This window comes from Mobula hypostoma, chromosome 2 (assembly GCF_963921235.1).
Source record: "Mobula hypostoma chromosome 2, sMobHyp1.1, whole genome shotgun sequence".
Lineage (NCBI taxonomy): Eukaryota > Metazoa > Chordata > Chondrichthyes > Myliobatiformes > Myliobatidae > Mobula > Mobula hypostoma.
The window spans coordinates 82649985-82674252 of NC_086098.1; the positions used below are offsets into that span (position 1 = coordinate 82649985).

A 24268-nucleotide genomic window follows, 5' to 3' on the forward strand; every position below is an offset into this window, starting at 1 on the left:
CTCACTAAGTATAAAAATATAATGAAGATCTGGAATTTTACTAAATAGCAACATTTACAGAACAATTAAAGAGTGATTTTTGGTTTGCTTTTGTCTTATAGGATTATAAATTTCAATAGATTAACAATAGAGCAACACCAATAGATATGCAGAATCAAACGGATATTTTAAATCAATAACTCAAACTACCAACTTTTGTACTTCCAGGAATTTATTCAAGAAGATTGGATGGAGGGAGCAACCTTAATACAGTATTCAAACAAATTTCATTACCAAGACAAAAATAATTACCAGAGATACTGAAAACAAATGAACTTTCTAACATTTAGAAAATCTTCATTTTTAAATAATTTCCTGTTGAAGGACTAGCAATGCTCCCTCACAAATATATTCAGCACACTTTGAGATCCTTCACTATACAAAAAAGCAAATGTCAACACATTCTTCTAAGTATTCAGTGCAAAATTAAACACACACATAAATCAGAGGGTAAGTAAGAATGACCACTTTTATATACAAGAGCAAATTATCATATTATCTTGGAAACTGAAAGAGCAAGTTGAAGTATTTGAAATCCATAATCATTACTGAAGGTTGCTTTGAAAAAAAACAAAAATATCTAAAGCATAAAACAAAACTAAGGCCCATCAACACCTGTGCTGTTTACAGAGCACATACATCGTATAATTATCACAATCCAAATCTCAGATTCTTGATAACTCTTCAGTCTCCATTCAGCTTTCTGCAGTCTTGCACCGTTGCAATAATCTCTTTAACAATACTGTTCCTATTATCCTTTGTAATCTGGAAATAAAAAATAATGTTTAGTAGTTTTTATATATATTACACTCTAAATTATTTTAAAACCTGGGAGTACATATGGAAAAGTTTGTATTAATCAAAATTTCTAGTAGTTATGTACTCCAGTATAGAGGTATATTTGGAAAATACTTATACTTTACTGCTTATTATTCGATAGTTTCCACAATACTGAAATCTGTCAGCTTTGCTATTAACCTACAGGAATTACAGAGAAAGAAGCACATTAGAGAGTTACCCTGTTAATCTATTGATTTCTCTGATGGCACTAACAATGTTCGTATTTCCAAATAGAAAAATAGAGGGCTATAGGTAAGCCTAGTAATTTCTAAGGTAGCAACATGTTCAGCACAACTTTGTGGGCCGAAGGGCCTGTATTGTGCTGTACGTATTCTATGTTTCTATGAAATGTCAATATTCAAGTACTTACATTGAAGATTTTAACATCCCTTCTGCTTCTGATTTCTTCCACAAGTCCCAAAGGTTTTCCCTTAGGGACCGGAATAGTTCCAAGTATAGTGGCACCAGTTCCATCTAGGATTTGACGTACACCCTGGATAAAGGATTGACTAAAGAGCTCCATTTTCCCTATCTCATCTATCACATATACCTTTTTTTCTTTGTCATCTTTGCCATTAACCTACAGGAATTATAGAGAAAGAAGCACATTAGAGTGTTACCCTGTTAACCTATTGATTTCTCTAATGGCACTAACAATGTTCATATTTCCAAATAACAATTTTTTCTAACTGTCACAACTAGTCAGTAACGTCTTCTACTTTAATCTGAATCTTCATGAGAGTGAATTTATAAAGATTAGCTGTATTTATCATGTGCATATCAAAACATACAGTAGTGAAATGCGTCATTTGTGTCGAAGATGTACTGGGGGCAGCCTGCAAATATTGCCATGCTTCCAGCACCAACAAAACACTAACCCTAACTCATACGTCTTTGAAATGTAGGAAGAAACCAGAGCACCAGGCGGAAACCCATACGATCGGGGAGAATGTACAAATTCCTCTACAGACGACTGATGGAATTAAACCCTGATCTTACAGCTGGCACAATAAAGTGTTAAGTGTTGCACCTCCACATAGTTAAAGATTAAAGAGATTAGCTTTACTTATCACATGTACATTGAAACATACAGTGAAATGCGTTGTTTGGGTCAGACCAAGCATATGCTGGGGACAGCCTGCTTCTGGCATCAACACATCATGCTGATAACTTACTGTCTTTAAGTCTTTGGTATGTGGGAGGAAACCAGAGCACCCTGAGAAAACCCACGCAGTCACAAGTAGAATGTACAAACTCCTAACAGTCAGCAACAGGAATTGAACCTTGGTCGCTGATGCTGTAAAGCATTATGCTAAGCCCTACACTACCACGCTGCCCTCTTTCCCTTCGCTGCAACTGACGATAAACAAATCCAGTAGCAGTGAATTATTCAAGATCAAAACTCACCACCTACTTTTGTGAGAAGTGGGAGAGCCAGGCACTCAAAGGATGGAATATCTACTACATATTGACCAACTCTGTACTCGCATCTTCCACTGCTCAAAGTACCCGTATCATCCCTTGGGGACAAGAAATCACAACTTTTAAAACTGAGTAAGCACGTTACCCCTTAGAAAAAACTTCAAAGATTTGTAGAATGAAAACAATTTTACCTAGTTCTGGACAAAGTTCCTCGCTTACCAGATACTGTAACAACATCAAATCCAATTCTTCTTCCATTTTTCCTGACTTCTTCAGTATAAAATCCATCAATAGGAACCCCAGAAGATTTCAAGACATCTATGGTTTTGTGAATTAAGGTTGTTTTACCAACACCTAATGAAACATCAAACAGCATCTTCAGGTTAAATTGAATACATAACTGGTATTAGATGTGAAGTAGACTTTGTGGATTAAGTTTAGACCATATGACATAGAACAGAATTAGGTCTGCTATGCCATTCCATCATAGCTGATTTATCAATCCTCTCAACCCCTTTCTCTATCCTTCCCCACACCCCCCTCCCCCTGTAGCCTTTGCTGCCCTGACACCCATGAGACAATCCTTGTCGGAGGATCAGAGGTAGAGTGTCAACAACTTTAAATTCCTTCGTTTTATCATTTCCGAGTGCTTGACCTGGGCCCAGTACATAAGTACAATTATGAAGAAAGCACAGCAGCACCTCTACTTCCTTAGGAGTTTAACTCTGACAAACTTCTTTAGGTTTGTGGTGGACAGTATGTTGACTGACAACATCTACACAGAGCCTTGCCACAGGAAACCAGCATCCATCATCAGGCCATGCTCTCTTCTTGCTGCTGCCATCAGGAAGAAGGTACAGGAGCCTCTGGATTCACACCACCAGGTTTAAGAACAGTTATGACCCCTCAACTATCAGGTTCTTGAACCAAAGGGCATAACTTCACTCAATTTCACTGACCCCATCACTGAAATGTTCCACAACCTATGGACTCACTTTCAAGGACTCTTCATCTCATGTTCTTGATAATTATCACTTATTTATTTAATTATTATTATTAGTAGTAATTCTTTCTTTTTATATTTGCAAAATGTGTTGTCTTTTGCATACCGGTTGAATGCCCAAGTTGATTTGATTATGGTTATTATTCTAATATGGATTTATTGAGTATGTCCACAAGAAAATGAATATCAGGATTGTGAATGGTGACATATATGTACTTTGATATTAAATTCTTTTGGACTTTGAACTTTGACTAATCAAGAACCTATTAACCTAAACTTTAAATATACCCAATGACTTAACCTCCACAACTGTCTGTGGTGATGAATTCCAGATTCACCACCCTCTGGCTAAAGAAATACCTCCTCATTTGAGTTCTAAAAGGACAGCCTTCTATTCTTAGACTGTGCCCTTTGATCTTAAACTCCTCTCCTAAAGGAAACATCCTTTCCACATCCATTCCATAAGGTCCTTTCATTATTCAATAGGTTTCATTGAGATTTCCCCTCATTCTTCTAAAATTTTTACTGCATTTCTCATTCTTTAGTTTTTCCTCTCCCTTGGCAACATCCCCAGTCCTTGGAAAACATTGTGTACTCAATGCCATTCTATAATTAAGTAGTTTTTTCCCCTTTTTTTCAATAACAGTGGTTTCTCCAGCACTCAATACCTTCCTTAGTGGCTCTGTGACATAAAGAATTCATCACATGAAAGCTTGTTTCCGTGAGAACACTAAATATAACACTGACACAGTTATTACAATTTCTGGTTGTGGTTTTTGAAAAGAAAAATCTCACAAATTACAAGTGGATCATTTCCAATGAATAAAAATTAAACCTTCCTTAAAAAGGCAATAAGCTTTTACAGTCCTCCATCATACATTAAACAATAAAATAATTAGCCGAGTTTAAAACATCAAAGATAAACATTAGCACCATTTCAATCATAGAGCACCTTCAAAGGAAAAGGCACATCCTGTAAAATACTCTATGACTAACATTTCCCTAATTAAAACTGAAAAGTACACTTTATTCTCCCAATTTCTCAAATAATTTACAGGATTCAAACAGCTAGCAGTGTACAAATACAGCATCAGGTTAACTAACTGCAAAAGAAATGCTTAGGTATAGATTTTCATTGATTTTTAAAAATCTTGCAGTGTATATTTTATAGTTAGATGTAAAGAAACTTACGACATTATTCACTCTCCAGATGTTTTACTACTCTTACTAAGCTTTGCTTGCCAGTCTATTGTTTTTCTTTGGATCTGTATAAATTTTTGATTACACTTCAGTAAAGAATCATGGGACAATTATGCAATATGTAAACAACATTTCTTTTTATTTATGATGAATAGTATCTTTTCAGGATTTTGAATATTTCTTACATATTCACTACCATGCTGTAGAAACTATAAAATCCTGAAACAATTTTGATTAGCTAAGGAAATACATTCTCAGGGATTAGCCATATAACTGATTTCCTTACTTTTATTCCTTCAGTAATAACTTGCACAAACAGTACACAGACACAAACTGCTGGAGGAACTCAGCATGCCAGACAGCATCTAGGAAAAGAGTACAGTCAGCGTTTCAGGCCGACATTGACTATACTCTTGTCCTAGATGCTGCCTGGCCTGCTGAGTTCATCCAGCATTTTGTGTGAGTTACTCAGATTTCCAGCAACTGCAGATTTTCTCTTGTTTATAATTGGAATACAGTACTTTTAATAGTGAAATATCTGAAAAATATGTAATGGGACTTTTACCAAAGTTTGAGACAAGCCACATCTTCCTCACTCAAAGATGTCGCATGTTTCAAACATTGGTACTCCTGTCACCAATCGTCGCAGCGCCATCGCCTGAGTGGACAAAGTCAGAGTAGTGATCTTAAAGCTTTAGCTCTTTGAGGCTTCCGCAGAGAGAAGCTTCACTCAGAGAAAGCACAGGAAAGAAAAGCTCAAGTTTTTTTCCTTCCCTCCTTTATATCTGCTCAGCTAGGACAGTAGAGATGTCAGGCAGAATAGTAAAATGTTCCTGTTGCGGGATGTGGGAAGGCAGTGAGACCTCCAGTATCCCTAATCACTACAACTGCTGGAAGTGCAGCCAGCTGCGGCTTCTAACAAATTACATTAAGGAGCTGGAGCTGGAACTGGATGAACTGCTAATCATTCAGAAAGCTGAAGGGGTGATAGATTGGACAAATAGAGAGGCAACTACAGCCGAGGTGCAGGACACAGAAAACTGGGTGAAGAAGCCACTGCATAGCCCCCATGACCATCCGCCTCAACAACAGGTACATTACTGTGGAAACTGTCAGGAGAGGAGAGTCACTGTGGTCGGATCTCTGGCACTAAGTCTGCCTTTGTGACCCAGCAGAGAAGCGGGGGTATAAGCACAGAGTGGTGACAGGGGATTTGTTAGCTATGGAACAGACAGGCATGAGGTTCTGTGAGCAAGAATGAGATTCCCAGATGGTATGTTGCCTCCCAGATGCCAAGTCTGGGATATCTTGGATTGAGTCCTCAGCATTCTTAAGTGGGAGGATGAACAGCCAGAAGTCATGCTCCACATAGCTACCAACGAGAGGGGTAGGACGAGTGACGAGGTTCTGCATAGGAAGTTCAGGGTGCTAGGTGCTAAGTTAAAGGACAGGACCTCCAGGGTTATGATCTCAGCATTGCTACCCATGCCACGTGCTAGTGAGGCTCAAATTTAATACGTGGTTAAGGAGCTGGTGTAGGAGCGAGGGCATAAGATTTTTGGGTCACTGAGCTCTCTTCCAAGGAAGGTGGGAACTGTACAGAAGGGGCAATTTCCACCTGAACTGAGGGAGACTAATATCCTAGCAAGGTTTATTAATGCTGCACAGTTGAGTTTAAACTAGCGTTGCAGGGGGTGGGAACCAGAGTGCCAGAACAATTAGTGGAAAGGTTGTGCAGGCAGATGTTGTTAAAACCTCAGACAAAGTTAGGAATCAAAAGGTTGAGCATGGTGTGACTCGTGTCCTGAGCTGCCTGTACTTCAATGCAGGAAATATCTTAGAAAAGGTGGATGATAGTGCTGAAGATGAGGTACACTTTGACCATTGGGACCTGAGGAGTGCCGGATTAGTGAAAATGCCGAATTACAGAAGGATCACATTAAGCATAATCGGTGCCGGATTATCAAAGGAACCGGATTACAGGTCGTCAGATTAGTGAAAGTCGACCTGTAGTTGGTTTACAAAGAGAGGCAATGTTCAGTTTGGAGAGGCTGTTGATAGGGCAAAATTGCAATCAACAAAATGAGTTGCAATGTAAAAGACGGACAAAATCGAAAAGGGTGAATACAGGACTGATGGTGATGTATCTGAATGCACGCAGTATTTTAAAAAAAGGTAGATGAACTTGCAGCACAGATACAGATCGGCAGGTATGATGTTGTAGGCATCACTGAATCATAGCTGAAAGATTATAGCTAGGAGCTTAAAGTCCAAGGCTACACATTGTATCAAAAGGCTAGACAGTAAGGCAGATCTGTTGGTGAAAAAATGAATTCAGATAATTAGAAAGAGGTGACAGAGGGCTGGAAGATGTTGAATCATTGTGGATAGAGCTAAGGAAATGCAAAGGTAAAAAGACCCTGATGGGGTTTGCATACGGACCCCAAACAGTAGTAAGGATGTGGTTTACAAATTACAACGGGAGATAGAAAATGCATGCCAGAAAGGCAATATTACAACAGTCATGGGGGAATTTCAATATGCAGTTAGATTGGGAAAATCAGGTTGGTGGTAGATTACAGGAGGGGGAATTTCTAGAGTGCCTATGAAATGGCTTTTTAGAGCAGCTTGTGGTTGAGCCTATGGGAGGATCAGCTATTCCGGATTGGGTGTTGTGCAATGAACCAGAATTGATTAAAGAACTTAAGGTAAAAGAACCCTTAGGGTGTTCATAATGTATTGTAATATGATTGATTTCACCCTGAAATTTGAGGAGGAGAAGCTAAAGTCAGATGTATCAGTGTAACAGTGGAGAAATGGGAATTACAGAGGCATGAGAGGAAGAGTTGGCCAGAATTGATTGGAAAAGAACAATAGCAGGGATGATAGCAGAGCAGCAATGGCTTGAATTTCTAGAAGCAATTCGGAAGGCACAGGATATATACATCCCAAAAAGGAAAAAGTATTTTAAAGGAAAGATGACACAACCACTGATAACAGAAGGAGTCAAAGCCAACATAAAAGCCAAAGAGAGGGTATGTAATGGAGCAAAAAATAGTGGCAAGTTAGAAGATTGGGAAGCTTTCAAATACGAACAGAAGGCAACTAAAAAATCATTAAGAAGGTAAAGGAGGAATACAAAAGTAAGCTAGGCAATAATATTACTGAAGATACCAAAAATTTCTTCAGATGTATATATAGTGTAGCAGAGTGATGAGTGTGGATATCGCACCACTAGAAAACAATGCCGGAGAGGTAATAATGGGGACAAGAAAATGGCAGACGAACTGAATAAGTATTTTGCATCAGTCTTCACTGTAGAAGACACTAGCAGTATGGAGGAAGTTCCAGGAGTCAGGGGTCATGAAGTATGTTAAATTACCCTAACTAGAGAGAAGGTGAGATTACATTATTAGATTATGAGAACACTCAGTCCTCTTTTATTGTCATTTAGAAATGCATACATACATTAAGAAATGATACAATGTTCCTCCAGAGTGATATCACAGAAAACAGGACAAACCAAAGACTAACACTGACAGAACCACATAATTATAACATATAGTTACAGCAGTGCAAAACAATACCATAATTTGATAAAGAACAGACCATGGGCCCGGTAAAAAAAAGTCTCAAATCCCGATTGACTCCCGAGTCCCCGATAGCAGGCGTCAAAGGGAGAAACTCCCTGCCATAAACCTCCAAGGCACCGACAACTGCTGATGCCTTGGAAGCAGCCGACCACAGCCAACACCGAGTCCGTCCATCCAAAAACTTCGAGCCTCCGACCAGCCCCTCCCATACAGCCTGCCGAGCACCTTTGACCTAGCCCCGGCTGCCAAAACAAGCAACTCTGAGGATTCGGGGCCTTCTGCTCCGAAGATTCCGGTTACCACACAGTAGCAGCGGCAGCGAAGCGGGCATTTCAGAAGTTTCTCCAGATGTTCCTCCGTACTCTCACGTCTGTCTCCATCAAATCAGAATTGTGCACGGTACTCTACTTGACAGATAACAGATATCATTCACCGGAGAGGCCGGGGGCACTGCGTTGCGTCGCCACCTTCTCCTCCTCCTCCTTGGGAAACTGAAAAATTTGAAGGTAGATGTCACCTGGACCAGATGGTGTACACCACAGGGTTCTGAAAGAGGTGGCTGAAGAGATCATGGAGGCATCAGTAATGACCTTTCAAGAATCACTAGATTCTGGAATGGTTCTGGAAAATTCCAAATGTCACTCCACTCTTCAAGAAGGGACAGAGGAAGAAGAAAGGAAACTAAGTCCAGTGAATCTGACCTCAGTGATTGGGAAGATGTTGAAGTCGATTATTAAGGATAAGGTCTCAGGGTACTTGGAGGCACATGATAAAGTAGGCCATAGTCAGCATGGTTTTTTCAAGGGAAAATCTTGCCTGACTAATCTGTTGAAAATATAACAAGCAGAATAGACAAAGTAGAGTCAGGTGATGTTTTATACCTAGATTTTCAGAAGGCCTTTGACAAGGTGCCACACGAGGCTACTTTACAAGCTAGGAGCACATGGTATTATAAGAAAGATTCTAGTGTGGATAAAGCATTGGCTAATTGGCAGGAGACAAGAGGCAGGAATAAAGGGAGTCTTTTCTGGCTGGCTGCCGATGACTAGTGGTGTTCCACAGGAGGGTCTGTGTTGGGACCGATTCTTTCTATGTTATATGTCAATGATTTGGATGATGAAATTGATGGCTTTGTTGAAAATTTTGCAGATGATGTAAATATAGGTTGAGGGGCAGGTAGTTTTGAGGAAGTAGAGAGGCTACAGGAGACAGATGAGGAGAATGGGCAAAGAAATGGCAGATGGAATCCAGCATCAAGAAGCGTATGGTCATGCAATTTGGTAGCAGAAATGAAAGGGTTGACTATTTTCTAAATGGAGAGAAAATACAAAAAACTGAAGCACAAAGGGACCTGGGAGTCCTTGTGCAGGATTCCCTAAAGGTTAATTTGCAGGCTGAGTCTGTGATGAGCAAGACAAATGCAATGTTAGCATTCATTTCAAGAGGACTAGAATGTAATCTTGAAACTTGAGGCATCACTTGGGAGTATTGTGAGCAGGTTTGGGCCCTTCATCTTAGGAATAATGTGCTGAAGCTGGAGAATGTTCAAAGGAGGTTCATGAAAATTATTCCAGGATTGAATGGCTTGTCATATGAAAAGCGTTTTGTGGCTCTGTGCCTCTATTCACTAGAATTCAGAAGAATGAGGGGTGACCTCACTGAAGGCTATCAAGTGGTGAAAAACCTTGACAGAGTTGATATGGAGAGGATGTTTCCTATGGTGGGAGAGTCTATGATCAAAGGACACAACCTCAGAATAGAGGGGCGTCCATTTTGAACAGAAATGAGGAGGAATTTCTTTAGCCAGAGAGTGGTGAATATGTGGAATTCTTTGCCACAGGCAGCTGTGGATGCCAAGTCTTTACATTTATTTAAGGCAGAAGTTGATAAGATTCTTGACTGATCAGGGCATGAAGGGATATGGGGAGGAGGAGGAGATTGGGGCTGAGAGAAAAATTAGATCAGCCATGATGAAATGGCAGAGCAGATGCGATGGGCCAAATAACCTAATTCAGCTCCTATATCTTATGATCTTATGTTACATTTCTTCAATAGTTCACTGTTAAAAGTACTGTGTTCTGTAGGTCCAAGTTATTATGAAAGGAAAAAAAGAGCAGTTTGGTCAAAATGGTTGATTTTAAGGAGCAACTTAAAGATGAAAGGATGCAAAGTGATTTGACGAAGGGATTTTAGAGCTTTGGGGCTTAGGTAGCTAAGGGCGCAAACACAAGTACTGAAGTTATTAAAATTAAATATATACACGAGCCTAGATTTGAAGAAGTGATCTTAAAACTCGCGGAACAGAGTTAGGGAGTTCCAGATCACAATTTCGACTATGTATTATCAGCATGTACTTCCACTTCCATCCTGCTGTTGGTATCTGCACGTCTTTTAATGGAACAATGTAACTAACATAGGACAGTAAGGTATTACATCAATTCCATTATACAAGTGGTTAAAGGCATTTAAAATGGAAATGTGAAACAAGAGTAGAATGAATGTATCTGACATCTGGACTGAATCATATTCCCAGCCCAAACACTCACTTGAATATTATATTTGGTTTTTGACTTAGACCATAAGACCTTAAGACTTAGGAGCAGAAATGGGCCATCTGGCCATCGAGTCTGCTCTGCCATTCAGTCATGGCTGATCCCTTTTTTCTTCCTCCTCAACCCCAGTTCCCAGCCTTCACCCCATAACCTTCGATGCCATGTCCAATCAAGAACCTATCAATCTCTGCCTTAAATACACTCAACGACCTAGCCTCCACAGCTGCATGTGGCAACAAATTCACCACCCTCTGGCTAAAGAAATTTCTTGCATCTCTGTTTTGAAAGGGCGCCCCTCTATCCTGAGGCTGTGCTCTCTTGCCCTAGACACTCCGACCATGGGAAACAACTTTTCCACATCTACTCTGTCTAGGCCTTTCAACATTCGAAAGGCTTCAATGAGAACCCCCCTCATCCTTCTGAACTCCAGCAAAAACAGTCCCAGAGCTATCAAACGTTCCTCATATAATAACTCTTTCATTCCTGGAATCATCCTTGTGAACCTCTTCTGGACCCTCCCCAATGCCAGCACATCTTTTCTAAGATGAGGAACCCAAAACTGTTCAAGGTGAGGCCACACCAGTGCCTTATAAAGCCTCAGCATCACATCCTTGCTCCTGTATTCGAGACCTCTTGAAATTAATGCTAACATGGCATTTGCCTTCCTCACCACCAACTCAACCTGCACATTAACCTTCGGGATGTTCTGCACAAGGACTCCCAAGTCCCTCTGCATCTCAGATTTTTGGATTTTCTCTTTGTTTAGAAAATAGTCTACACATTTATTTCTACTACCAAAGTGCATGACCATGCATTTTCCAACATCGTATTTCATTTTCACTTTCTTGCCCATTCTCCTTATCCAAGTCTTTCTGCATCCTACCTGTTTCCTCAACACTACCTGCCCTCCGCCAATCTTCATATCATCTGCAAACTTGGCAACAAGCCCATCTATTCCATCAGCTAAATCATTTTATATAAATGATATAAATGAGCATAAAAAGAAGTGGTCCCAACACTGACCCCTGCGGAATTCCACTAGTCACTGCCACCCAACCAGAAAAGGATCCTTTTATTCCCATCAGCCATTGCTCTAACCATGTAAGTAACTTTCCTGTAATACCATGGGCTTTTAACTTGGTAAGCAGCCTCATGTGTCGCACCTCGTCAAAGGCCTTCTGAAAGTCCAAATATACAACACCCACTGCATCCCTTTTATCTATCCTACATGTAATCTCCTCAAAGAATTCCAACAGGTTCATCAGGCAGGATTTTCCCTGAAGCAAACCATGCTGACTTTGTAGTATCTTGTCCTGTGTCACCAAGTACTCCATCACCTCATCCTTAACAATGGACTCTGACTTCTTCCCAACCCCTGAGGTCAGGCTAACTGGTCTATAATTTCCTTTCTGCTGCCTTCCTCCTTTCTTAAAGAGCAGAGTAACCTGTGCAATTTTCCAGTCCTCTGGCACCATGCTAGAGTCCAATGATTTTTGAAAGGTCATTTCTAATGCCACCACAATCTCTAATGCTACCTCCTTCAGAACCCTAGGGTACAGTTCCTCTGGTCCAGGTGACTTATGTACCTTTAGGTCTTTCAGCCTTTTGACCACCTTCTCTCTTGTAACAGTTACTGCACCCAATTCTCTTCCTCACACACTAACAACAGACTTCTAACAAATAGATTTATGACATTTAAAGAGTTGCTACGGTTTCCTGAAATAATGCATGATAATCTGATTAAAAGTGTGCATGCCTGCACAAAAACAACTGTAAATATAATTTATTCCATTTTTGTTTTGCTTTTTCAGGATGCAGGCAGAAATTGCCAGGGCTCTAGCAGAGATATTTTAATCACCCTGAGTGACAGGAGAGAAACCAGAGGATTGGAGGATAGCTAATGTTGTTTTGCTGTTTAAGAAAAGCTCTAAGCATAAACCAGGAAATTATAGGCCAGTGAGTTTGACATCAGTAGTGGGAAAGTTATTGGGAGGTTATTCCAAGGGACCAGATACATAAGAATTTGGATAGACACGGACTGATAAGTATAGTCAACTGATAAGTATAGCCTTTGACAGAGTCCTGCATGGAAGATTGGTCAAGAAAGTTCAGTCGCTCAGTATTCAAGATGAGGTAGTTAATTGGATTAGACATTGTCTTTGTGGGAGAAGCCAGAGAATGGTAGTAGACAGTTCCCTCTCTGACTGAAAGCCTGTGACTAGTACAGTGCCATAGGGAATGGTACTGGGTACATTGTTGTTTGTCATGTATATCAAAGATCTGGATGATAAGGTGGTCAGTGGATCAGCAAATTTGCAGATGACACCAAGATTGGGGGTGCAGTGGACAGTGAGGAAGGCTATCATACCTTGCTAACAGATCTGGATCAGCTGGAAAATAGAGCAGAAAATTGGCAGATGGAATTTAATGCAGACAAGTGCGAGGTGTTGCACTTTAGTAGGACCAACAAGGTTAGGTGTTATACAAGTGAACGATACGGCACTGAGGAGTGTGGGAGAACAACAGTATCTGGGAATGCAGGCCAATAATTTGTTGAAATTAGCATCACAGGTAGATAGGGTCGTCAAAAAAGTTTTTGGCACATTGGCCTTCATGTACTGAGTGCAGAAGATAGGATGTTATGTTGAAGTTGTATAAAGCGTGGGTGAGGCGTAATTTGGAGTATTGTGTGCAGTCTTGGTCACCTACCTACAGGAAAGATGTAAATAAGGTTGAAGGAGTACAAAAAAAATTACAAGGACGTTGCCAGGTCTGGAGGACCTGAGTTATAAGGAAAGATTGAATAGGTTACGACTTATGGGAACATCATGGGAAACTTCTTCACTCAGGGGATCGTGAGAGTGGGGAACAAGCTGCCAGCACAAGTGGTGCACACGAGCTTAATTTCAACATTTAAGCAAAGTTTGGATAGGTACATAGATGGCGGGGGTACGGAGGGCTATAGTCCCAGTGCAGGTCGATGTGAGTAGGCAGTTTAAATGGTTTCAGCATGGATTAGTTAGGCCAAAGGACCTTTTTCTGTGTTGTACGATGTGGACAATGATATGTAGGCTTTTATATGCAAAGCCTGCATTTTCTGTTCATTCGTAAGTGCCCTTTAAAACATGCAGTCAAATCAGAATAGACACGTGGTGAAAATGGAGTTAGAAGAGGGAAGAAAAATCTCTTCATATATACGTACATTAAAAAATAAAGTTTCATTTATCCTAGCATCTGCAGACTTTCCCTTGTTTTTCACTTATCCTACCAATGTTTGTTTAAGTAGTTTAAGTAGTTTCCTTTCTTGTCATATGCACCAATTAAATTCCTAGCTCATGTGAAACAGTAAACACTATACATAGTAAATAATAAACAATAATTACAGCAACAAGCGAACAACAGAATGGTGCAAGATAGTACTGTAATGCAAAAACAAATGCTTACGTGACGACAGACACTCCCCCCTCCCCCAAAAAAACCTCGTGGAAAAGCAAACCGGTAAGATTAGCTATGACAAAGTGGAGCAAGTTCCGCCCTCTTCTCCAGGGATTATAACACTTGGGTTAAACTGAGTTTATCTCAATCTGTTCTCAAACAAGGGCTCTACTACAAACAGTATTGCCCGAGGTACGGAAAATGTTACCCAAGCTCGAATCTGGCGACATGGGTAATAATGTCATAAATATTACTCCCCCGCGTTCAAATTAAGTAAATTGATGATGTCTTGAAATGGGACAAACGTCACTACCGAGCCTGCTTGCATCAAAGACCCACGATCAGTAATAGAAAAGGGCTAGAAAAGGTACGGATTGGGAGCAGGCCGCTGCTCTGTTATTTTCTTACACCAGACACGGACTGGAGCGCCGGGACTCGCTTTAAAGCGGAAAGTACCTGGCAGGCCCGTCAGGAAAACGTGGCGTCCCATCACCAACACCCACCGTCACCTGCCCAACGACCGCGCAACGTCACCGAGCACCGCGCTGTCACCTGACTCCCGAGTCCGGCGTCTGACGTCACCCAACCTGGTGGGGCGGAGGTGATGGGGAGGGGGAGGGGAGTGCGCGTGCGCAGTTGTGGTCGCCAGCTTGGCCGCTGAAACTGCACGGCGTTGTAGTGTGTGCTTTACTCTGTACTGTATTACCAACGGGTCACTCCACATCAATAGCTGTGTCATTCTTTCCCCCACACCGATCAGAATCAGGTTTAATATCACTGATATATGTCATGAAGTGTATTATTTTGTGGCAGCTATACAGTGCAATACATAAAAAACCTGTAAGTGCCTTACGTTGATGGGAAAGACGTGGGCTGGAATGTCCGTTTCTCTCCATAGGTGCTACGTTACCTGCTGAGTTCCCTCAGCGTGTTGTGTGTTGGGACCAGAATCATTGACTATTTCAGATATTTCAGACTAAGGAGCTGGTGGTAGACCTGAGGAGAGCTAAGGTACCGGTGACCCCTGTTTCCATCCAGGGGGTCAGTGTGGACATGGTGGAGGATTACAAATACCTGGGGGTACGAATTGACAATAGACTGGACTGGTCAAAGAACACTGTGGCTGTCTACAAGAAGGGTCAGAGCAATCTCAATTTCCTGAGGAGAATGAGGTCCTTTAACATCTGCTGGACGATGCTGAGGATGTTCTACGAGTCTGTGGTGGCCAGTGTGATCATGTTTGCTGTTGTGTACTGGGGCAGCAGGCTGAGGGTAGCAGACACCAACAGAATCAACAAACTCATTCGTAAGGCCAGTGATGTGGGGATAGAACTGGACTCTCTGACGGTGGTGTCTGAAAAGAGGATCCTGTCCAAGTTGCATGCCATCTTGGACAACGTCTCCCATCCACTACATAATGTACTGGTTGGGCACAGGAGTACATTCAGCCAGAGACTCATTTCACCAAGATGCAACACAGAGCATCATAGGAGGTCATTCCTGCCTGTGGCCATCAAACTTTACAACTCCTCCCTTGGAGGGTCAGACACCCTGAGCCAATAGGCTGGTCCTGGACTTATTTCCTGGCATAATTTACATATTACTATTTAACTATTTATAGTTTTATTACTATTTAATTATTTCTGGTGCAACTGTAATGAAAACCAATTTCCCCCGGGATCAATAAAGTATGGCTATGATTATATTTACTCCCCCTTTCCAGCCATGCTGGTAGGCCAAATCAAATGTGGTGAGGAATCAGCATATAGGAGGGAGATTGAAAATCTGGCTAAGTGGTGCTACAGCGACAACCTCTTACTCAATGTCAGCAAGACCATGGAGCTGATTATTGGTCGCAGGGGGCGGCAACCTGAGGTTCATGAGCCTGTCCTCATGGGAGAATCAAATAGGCACAGGGTCAATAACTTTAAATTGTGGAGTGTTATATTTTCAGAGTACCTGCTCTGGGCCTAGCATGTAACTACAATTACGAAGAAAGCACACTGGCGCTTCTACTTTCTTAGGAGTTTGCGAAGGTTTGGCATGCCAACTAAAACTGACAAATATCTACAGCTGTGTAGTGGAGAATATATTGACTGGCTGACTCATAGCCTGGTATGGAAACGCCAGTGCCCTTGAATGGAAAACCCAACAAAAAAGTGGTGGGTATGGCCCATTCCATCATGAGTAAAGCCATTGAGCACATCTACATGAAGTGTTGTCACAGGAAAACATCATCCACCATCAGGTCCTCCACCACCCAGGTCATATTCCCTTTTTGCTGCTACCATCAAAAAGATACTACAGGAGACTCAGTACTCATGCCACCAGGTTCAGGGGCAGTTATTACCACTCAACCATCAGGCTCTTGAACCAAAGGCAATAACTTCACTTGCCACATCATTGAGATGTTCCCACAACCTGTGAACTCACTTGGTGACATATACACTGTGTACATCGATAACAAATTTACTTTGAACTTTGAACATTCTCTTCTGGACACTATCCACTCTTGCCATGAAGGGCATATCCAAGGAAAGCCAAATGTCACCAAGATGTAGGACCACTTCCTCAGCAGCTGATCGTGGGAGATCCTGTACAAAAACACAAATTAAGTTGGTCAACATACAAGAGACCAGTGATGATTCGATCTGGAGCTGATTTAGTGCAATAGACCCGCGCTGTCAGGATCTCAATGCTGCAAGTTTCTGCAACTCCAGAAATCTGATTAAAATTGAGAAAGGTTAGTGTGTCCTTTGTTGAGGGAGACCAATCAATGTTGTCAGGTTGCCTAAATTCTTAGAAGGTTTTGTGATTAATAACCCTTCAAACCCAGTGAATAAACTACTGTATAATCCTTACAGTAAATTCATAAAGACTATAAGACATAAGAGTGAATTAGGCCATTTACCTTCAAGTCTGTTCTGTCATTTGCTGATTTATTTTCCTTCTCAACCCCATTACCATGCCTTCTCTCTATAACTATTGACAGCCTTACTAAGTAAGAACCTGTCAACCTTCACTTTAAATATACCCAAAGAACTCAGCCATCTATGGCATTGAATTCCAGATTCATCACGCTTGGCTAAAGAAATTCTCCTCATCTCTCTTCTAATGGGATTTTCTTTTATTCTGAGAATGTGCTGTCTGATCCTAGATTCTCTTACTATTGGAAACATCCTCTCCATATCCAACGTATCTATATTCAATAGATTTCAATGAGATCCCCCTCATTCTTCTGAACTCCAGCAAATACTGGTTCAGAGCTATCAAATGCTCCTCATGCATTAACCCTTTCATTGCTAGGATCATTCTTGTAGACCTCCTCTGGACCCCTTCCAATGCTGGCACATCCTCTCTTAGATATGGGATCCAAAACTCTTCACTGTACTCCAAACGTAGTCTAACCAAAGCTGTATAAGTGAGATTAATTACAGTTTATAAAAATTCACAACTCTCAAAAATTGAAATTTTGTTCAAGTATGCAATATTCAAAGTTAAAAGTACATTTATTATCGAAATATGTAAATGTCACCATATACTACCCTGAGATTTGCTTTCTTGCAGGCATTCACAGTAGAACAAAGAAATACAATAGAATAAATGAAAAACTACACACAAAGACTAGCAAACAACCAAAATGCAAAAGAAGACAAACTGTAAATACCAAAAAAGATAAATAATAATAATAATAAATAAGTAAATAATTAATGCTGAGCACATGAGTTGTTGAGTCCTTGAAAGTGAAAGTGAGTTGAAATTGAGAATTGTAACCAGTTCTTAATTTTATTGGCCTATTTATTCTTAAAAGAGATTAGCCATCTGTAAAAAGCCTGTCTAGCATGCTGTTCATACAGATCAATTCATTACACAGTACATTGAGGCAATGCAAGGGAAAACCATAAAAGAAGGCAGGATAAAGTGTAGCAGATTCAGAAAAAGAGCAGTGCAGGTAAACATAAGATACAGGTTCGTAACAAGGTAGATTGTGAGGTTATGAGTCCACCTTGTACTAGGGAATCATTCAATAGTCTTATAGCCATGGGGTAGAAACGGTCTTTGACCTAGTGGTACATGCCTTCAAGCTTTTGTATCTTCTGCCCAATGGAAAAGAGGGAGAAGAGAGAATGGCCAGGACGGGTGGTCTTTGATTCTGCTGGTTGCTTTATCAGGCAGTGAGAAGTGTAGACAGAGTTCATGTGTTCTCTGTCCTTTGGTCTGCATCGTCCAGTTGATCAGGAACTGAGATTGGAGGCAAATTTGAATGTATAGCTTGAAGTTTTTTTTTTGAAATTCATGACAGTCAAGTATTAAATACAAAGTATGTCAGTTGTAATAAACCAGATTCTGATTTTGAACTATTACGTATCATTCTCTTCATACTATTTATCTGTTTTTCATTTTTTAAATCTCTTTGAAATTAACTTTTGTATGGTCAACCATGACTGAATCCACTTATTAATTCTTCCTTTGAACAAAATTCTATTATGGACATTAATTTCTAAAGCTCCTTTTGCCTTTACTTTCCTTTTGGCCAGATTGTGTTGAAAGTTAGCTCTCTTTTCTTAGCAAGGAACTTTATAGAGCTCTGCTCCTTTGAACCATATCTGATTTGTTTCCCACACTCTCTTTAAACTCACTGATGTCTTGTCACCCACACTCCCTTTAAGTTTATTCACTGGAATATGTCTCATTGCTCTGTGTAGGTTTTAAATAAAAAGTGAATTATATCTGTGATGATAGTCGAAAAGATCTTCTAGTCAAGCAGATCTAAAGTCCCAAGGAAACCCCATTAAATGATACTTATCATATTCTGTTCCCTCATCCTCTTTGCCAAATACATTATCTCATACTTCTCTGGATTGATTTCCATTCACCAAATTGTGTCTGCCCATTGACAGCTTCCTGTAATTCTGAAACTGCTAATTTCATCAACAAGCTTCTTAGTTATGACCCCTACATTTAATTGATAAATGTTCACAAAAGGGAAGAGATCTGTTATTAAGTGCTTCAGAGCCAACTATGCACAGTTCTCCAGTCACTATAACTCCCTGCCTTTGCTTTCTTCTATTGAGCCAACTCATAATACAACTCACCTGAGCAACACACACAAAATGCTGGAGGAACTCAGCAGGTCAAGCAGCACCTCTGGAAATTAATAAATAGTGGACATTTCAGTCTGAGACTCTTTTTCAGGACTCAAAAGGAGGGGGGAAGATGGCAGAATAAGTGGGTGGAGGAAGGGGAAGGAGGATAGTTAGAAGGTGATAGGTGAAGCCAGATGGGTAGGAAAAGTAAAGGGCTAATGAGAAAGGAATCTGATAGGAGAGAAGAGTGGACCATAGGAGAAAGGGAAGGAGGAGGTGACCCAGGGGGAGGTGATAGGTGGATAAGAAGAGGTAAGAGGCCAGAGTGGGAAACAGAAGAAGAGGGGAGGGGGAGGGAACTTTATTTTGTCAGAAGAAGAAATCAATATTCGTGCAATCAGGTGGGAGGCTACCCAGATGGAATGTAAAGTGCTGCTCCTCCACCCTGAGGGTGAACTCTCCACTCTCCCTTATTCCTATGGTTTCTTTTGGATCGGGACTACAGAGCATCATGGGAGCTGAATTCCGAAGGAAGGCAGTTTTTTAAAAAACTTCGAGTGCAAGAAGGACGAGACTGCACAGGTGCGTAATGTCAACAGAACAGCGCAGAGAGTTTAAAAAGGAGACCACCCTATACAGCGGGCAGCGGAGTGAGTGGGAGCAGAGTGTAGGGCTTTGTCTTCAATGGGCTTCGGCGGTAAACGGGAAGAGGTGAGAGCAAAGCACCAACTTATTTTTTCTCCTCCCCCACTTTCGCGCATCGGCCCGGACAGACAGGAACAGCAGGTGTCACACAGCTAACGGTATGAGCTAACGGTTTAAAAAAGTTCGCTTGTTTGGCGAGGTAAATGGGTGAATAGACTTATGTTTGCTGTTTCATTTCTGTAGAATTAGATAGCATGCCTACAGGGTTAGTGCTTTGTTCAGGGTGTCAGATGTGGGAATCCTAGGAGACCTCCAGCCTCCCTGATGGCCACATCTGCGCCAGGTGCACCGAGATGCAGCTCCTCAGAGACCGTGTTAGGGATCTGGAGCTGCAGCTTGATGACCTACTGCTTATCAGGGAAAGTGAAGGGGTGATAGACAGGAGCTACAGGGAGGTAGTCATCCCTAGGCTACAGGGGTCAGAAAACTGGGTCACTGTCAAGAGAGGGAAGGGAAATGCCCGGATAGTGGAGAGCACACCTGTGGCTGTACCCCTCAGCAACAAATATCTTGTTCTGGATGCTGTTGAGGGGGATGACCTGACAGGGGATGCCCACGGTGACCGGGTCTCTAGCACTGAGCCTGGCGCTGTTGTGCAGGAGGGAAGGAGGGAGAAGAGGAATGCGGTAGTCGTAGGGGATTCCATAGTCAGGGGAACGGACAGGAGACCCATGGTGTGTTGCCTCCAGGTGCCAGGGTACGGGATGTCTCGGATCGGGTTCTGAATATTCTGAAGGGGTCGGTGAGCAGCCAGTTGTCTTGGTACATGTTGGTACCAATGACATAGATAGGACAAAGGAGGAGGTCCTGAAGAGAGATTTCCAGGAATTAGGAAGGAAGCTGAGAAGCAGGACCTCCAGGGTAGTAATCTCGGGATTGCTACCTGTGCCACGTGCTAGCGAGGGCAAGAATAGTAGGATCAGGCAGATGAATGCGTGGCTGAGAGACTGGTGTAGGGGGCAGGGCTTCAGATTCTTGGATAATTGGGATCTCTTCTGGGGGAAGTATGACCTGTTCAAAAAGGACAGGTTACACCTGAACCCGAAGGGGACCAATATCCTGGCGGGAAAGTTTAATAGAGCTGTTAGGGAGGGTTTAAACTAATTTGGCAGGGGGATGGGAACCAGAATGACAGAGCAGAGGAAGGGGAAAACAGAAATAAATCTAAGATAGTGAGCAGTAAAGATGTCAGGAAAGACAGGCAGGTGATGGGGCAAATTTGTAGCCATTGGGATGAGTTGCAGTGCAATAAAGTTGCAGTGAAATCAAAGCAAAAAGTATCAAATACTGGTCTTAAGGTGTTATACTTAAATGCACGCAGCATAAGGAATAAGGTGGATGATCTTGTCATATAGCTACAGATTGGCAGGTGTGATATTGTGGCCATCACTGAGACCTGGCTAAAGGATGCATGTCTCTGGGAGCTGAACGTCCAGGGGTACACGCTGTATTGGAAGGATAGGAAGGTAGGCAGAGGGGGAGGCGTGGCTTTATTGGTAAGAAATGATATTAAATCATTAGAAAGAGGTGATATAGGATCGGAAGGTGCAGGATCTTTATGGGTTGAGCTAAGAAATAGCAGGGGTAAAAGGACCCTGATGGCAGTTATTTATAGGCCTCCAAACAGCTGCAGGGATGTGGACTACAAATTACAACTGGAAATAGAAAAGGCTTGTCAGAAGGTTTGTCATGCTGCACACTACATGTTACTATGCATTTTGAATTATATTTTATGAATTTATTTATGGTAATATTTTGTTTTATCTGCTGTGTGTGATACTATACATGTTTTAAGGATGCACTGTGGTCCGGAGGAACATTGTTTTGTTTGGTCTTATATAGGAACAGTCAGATTACAATAAGCTTGAACTTGAACTTCCAAGACTGAGATACCCTACCAAAATAGGGCAAACTGATGTCAATCCACAATTACTGTAATTGTGTGCTGACACCTGTTTCCATACTTTGAGCTAATTCCTCGACTTCTCATATTGGTACCTAATAATGCAGCTTATGCCTTCATTCCTGTGATCTGGGTATTGTAACTGTATCTAGAATATGTAGTTATTCAGTGGCATGATTTATATCGTTTTTATAATATGAAAACTGTTATGTGTCCCACTTATTCCTACTATCCTAATTTGTTGTCTGACATGAAGAGACAGTGAGGCAGCGGTTTAATAGCCTCAGTAACTAGGATTCTGAAACATTACAGGATTATTCTAGCAAACTGCTTATGTATTCATTGTTATGGCTTTTATAGCATGGAATAAATTGTAGCAAACATTTTGTTCATGTTACCATAAACCTGATGTATCTGTATATTTCTCACATCACATTGTATAGAGAAGGTTAAAATGCAGATATGGGCTTTAATCTGGAAGTTTTCATCACATAAAGTGAAGTGATCATTAAAAGAACCTCAACTGCCATTCCTGATAAGTCCATTAAAATAATGAACCCGGCTAGTAGTGCAGCAGTTGAGTTATTTCTCTTAATTACTGGTTTAGCTTCACTTGTAATATGGTACCACATATAATAATCAAGAACAGAATTAGCAGTTACCTGGCATAGTTTGGACTGATTAGTGAAAGCCAGCATGTATTTGCAAAAAAAACAAATCAAGTCTAACCAGCTTTGTAGAGTTATTGTTTTAATGCAGTAATAGAATGAATTAATGAGGAAATACAATCAGCATGGACCCCCAAAAGGCATTTGGAAAGCACCCATAAAATAAGTAAGCTTGTCATCAAGACTGAAGACTATAAAAGATTTGGTAGCAGCATGGATAGAAAATTGACTAGATAATAGAAAACAAATAAGACATTCCCCAGGTTTCAGCAGGCTTCCATTCCTGAGAACTATTCATAACCCAAAATATATGTTGGAATTGCTGAAGGTAGCATAGCAGGGGTGGCATGGTAGTGTAACAGTTAGTGTAATGGTTTACAATGCCAGCTGTAAAAGCAAGGTTGAGTTTCTGCTGCCAACTGTAAAGAGTTTGCACGTTTTCCCATGACCACATGACTTTCCTCCGGGTGCTCTGGTTTCCTCCCTCATTCCAAAGATGTACAAATTAGGATTAGTAAATTATAGGCCTGCTATGTTGGCTTCGGAAGTGTATCAACAGATGCAGGCTGCCCCAAGCACAATTCTCACTGATTTGATTTGAAGCAAACAAAGCAGTTCTTTTTCTGTTTCAATGTACATGTGACAAGTAAAGCTAATCTTTATCTTTAGAAACAGTTTGTGGAAGGGAATCACAGAAACAGTTGTGATGGTAGAGCGAGCATGTGCAGAAAGAGCAGCTGCTAGCCAGTCTCACTGACTTAATGAGTGAGCCTAATCAGTGCTCACAGCTCTACTTGAATCAAACCAGCCCCAATTTTTGTAGCTCTGTTCCAATCTGACAGAAACTGCCCTGTAAGTCCCAGCAAATTCATCCCCATCCATTCCACCAGTCTCCCACAAGCTCATTTGTACATACTATGTACTCATAAGTTGGGTGTTCCGAACCTGAGAAGGACCTGTAGTTCTGCTTGGTGTGTCACGTTGGAGAGAGTAGTTCATAAGTTCTTACAAGATGCATTGCTTTTTATCATGTATATCGATGAAATAAATTTGGATTTGCAGGACACAGTTTCCAAATTTTTCAGAAGGGACTATGGGGAGGTTAAGTGTTGACTTCAAGAAGATACAGATAGGTTGGTGGAATGGACAGGTAGGTAGGTGGTCGATGAAAGTTGATACAATGAAAGGTAAAGAATTGCATCTTGCTTGGAAGAATGCAAAACAACATAAATTGGAGGGCAAAATTCTAAAGGGGTACAATTACAGAGAGATGTAAGTATTTGTATAATTTGTTAAAACTAGCAGGACAGGTTGAGAAAGTAATTTTAAAAAGCACATGGGATCCTGGACTTTACAAAGACTATAAAAACAAAGCAATCTTGATGAATATTTATAAAACACAAAGTTTGCCATAATCAGAATATTGTGTTGATTTTAGAGTGTCACACTTTGGGAAAAATGTAAAGGCTTTAAAGAAGTACTGAAGAGACTTACTAAAATGATTCCAGGGATTAAGGACTTTAGTTATGTAGATAGAATGATAAATCTGGGGTTGTTTTCCTTGGTATTGGGGAGATAGCAAGGGGATCATAGTTAGGTAGTGGTAAAATGTTCCAATTAGAGCAGCTAACTAGAATTAGGAAACTTTGAAAGAAAATATTTGGCAAAATTAAAATCTTACCCAAGTAGGTACTTATTTTACACAGCTAATGGCTAGGCATGGAATGCACTATTGAGGTAGTGATGTAGCCAAATTCAGTCCACCAGTCAAAATGAAGCTAATAAGTACTGTATCTGAAATGAATGGATGTTTGGTTTCAG

The 24268-nt window shown here is 41.0% G+C and overlaps 1 protein-coding gene across 1 annotated transcript; it reads right to left on the minus strand.

Annotated features, from left to right (window-relative positions):
• Positions 1 to 202: 202 nt before the first annotated feature.
• ntpcr (nucleoside-triphosphatase, cancer-related) lies at positions 203 to 14671 on the minus strand. The gene is made up of 5 exons (XM_063071612.1): positions 14541 to 14671; positions 2493 to 2655; positions 2294 to 2399; positions 1250 to 1459; positions 203 to 804 (listed from the first exon to the last, which is right to left on the minus strand). The coding sequence occupies exons 1-5, from the start codon at positions 14572 to 14574 to the stop codon at positions 724 to 726; spliced, it is 594 nt and encodes a 197-aa protein (XP_062927682.1). The 5' UTR covers positions 14575 to 14671; the 3' UTR covers positions 203 to 723.
• Between the last annotated feature and the right edge of the window lie 9597 nt (positions 14672 to 24268).

Excerpts from the sequence above, each read along its gene's own strand:
- ntpcr (XM_063071612.1), bottom strand. The coding sequence starts at position 14,574 with ATGGGACGCCACGTTTTCCTGACGGGCCTGCCAG. Across the intron at positions 2,400-2,492 it reads GGAACTTTGTCCAGAACTAG|GGATGATACGGGTACTTTGA; the intron begins GTAAAATTGTTT and ends CTTGTCCCCAAG. Across the intron at positions 1,460-2,293 it reads CTCTCCCACTTCTCACAAAA|GTTAATGGCAAAGATGACAA; the intron begins GTAGGTGGTGAG and ends TAATTCCTGTAG.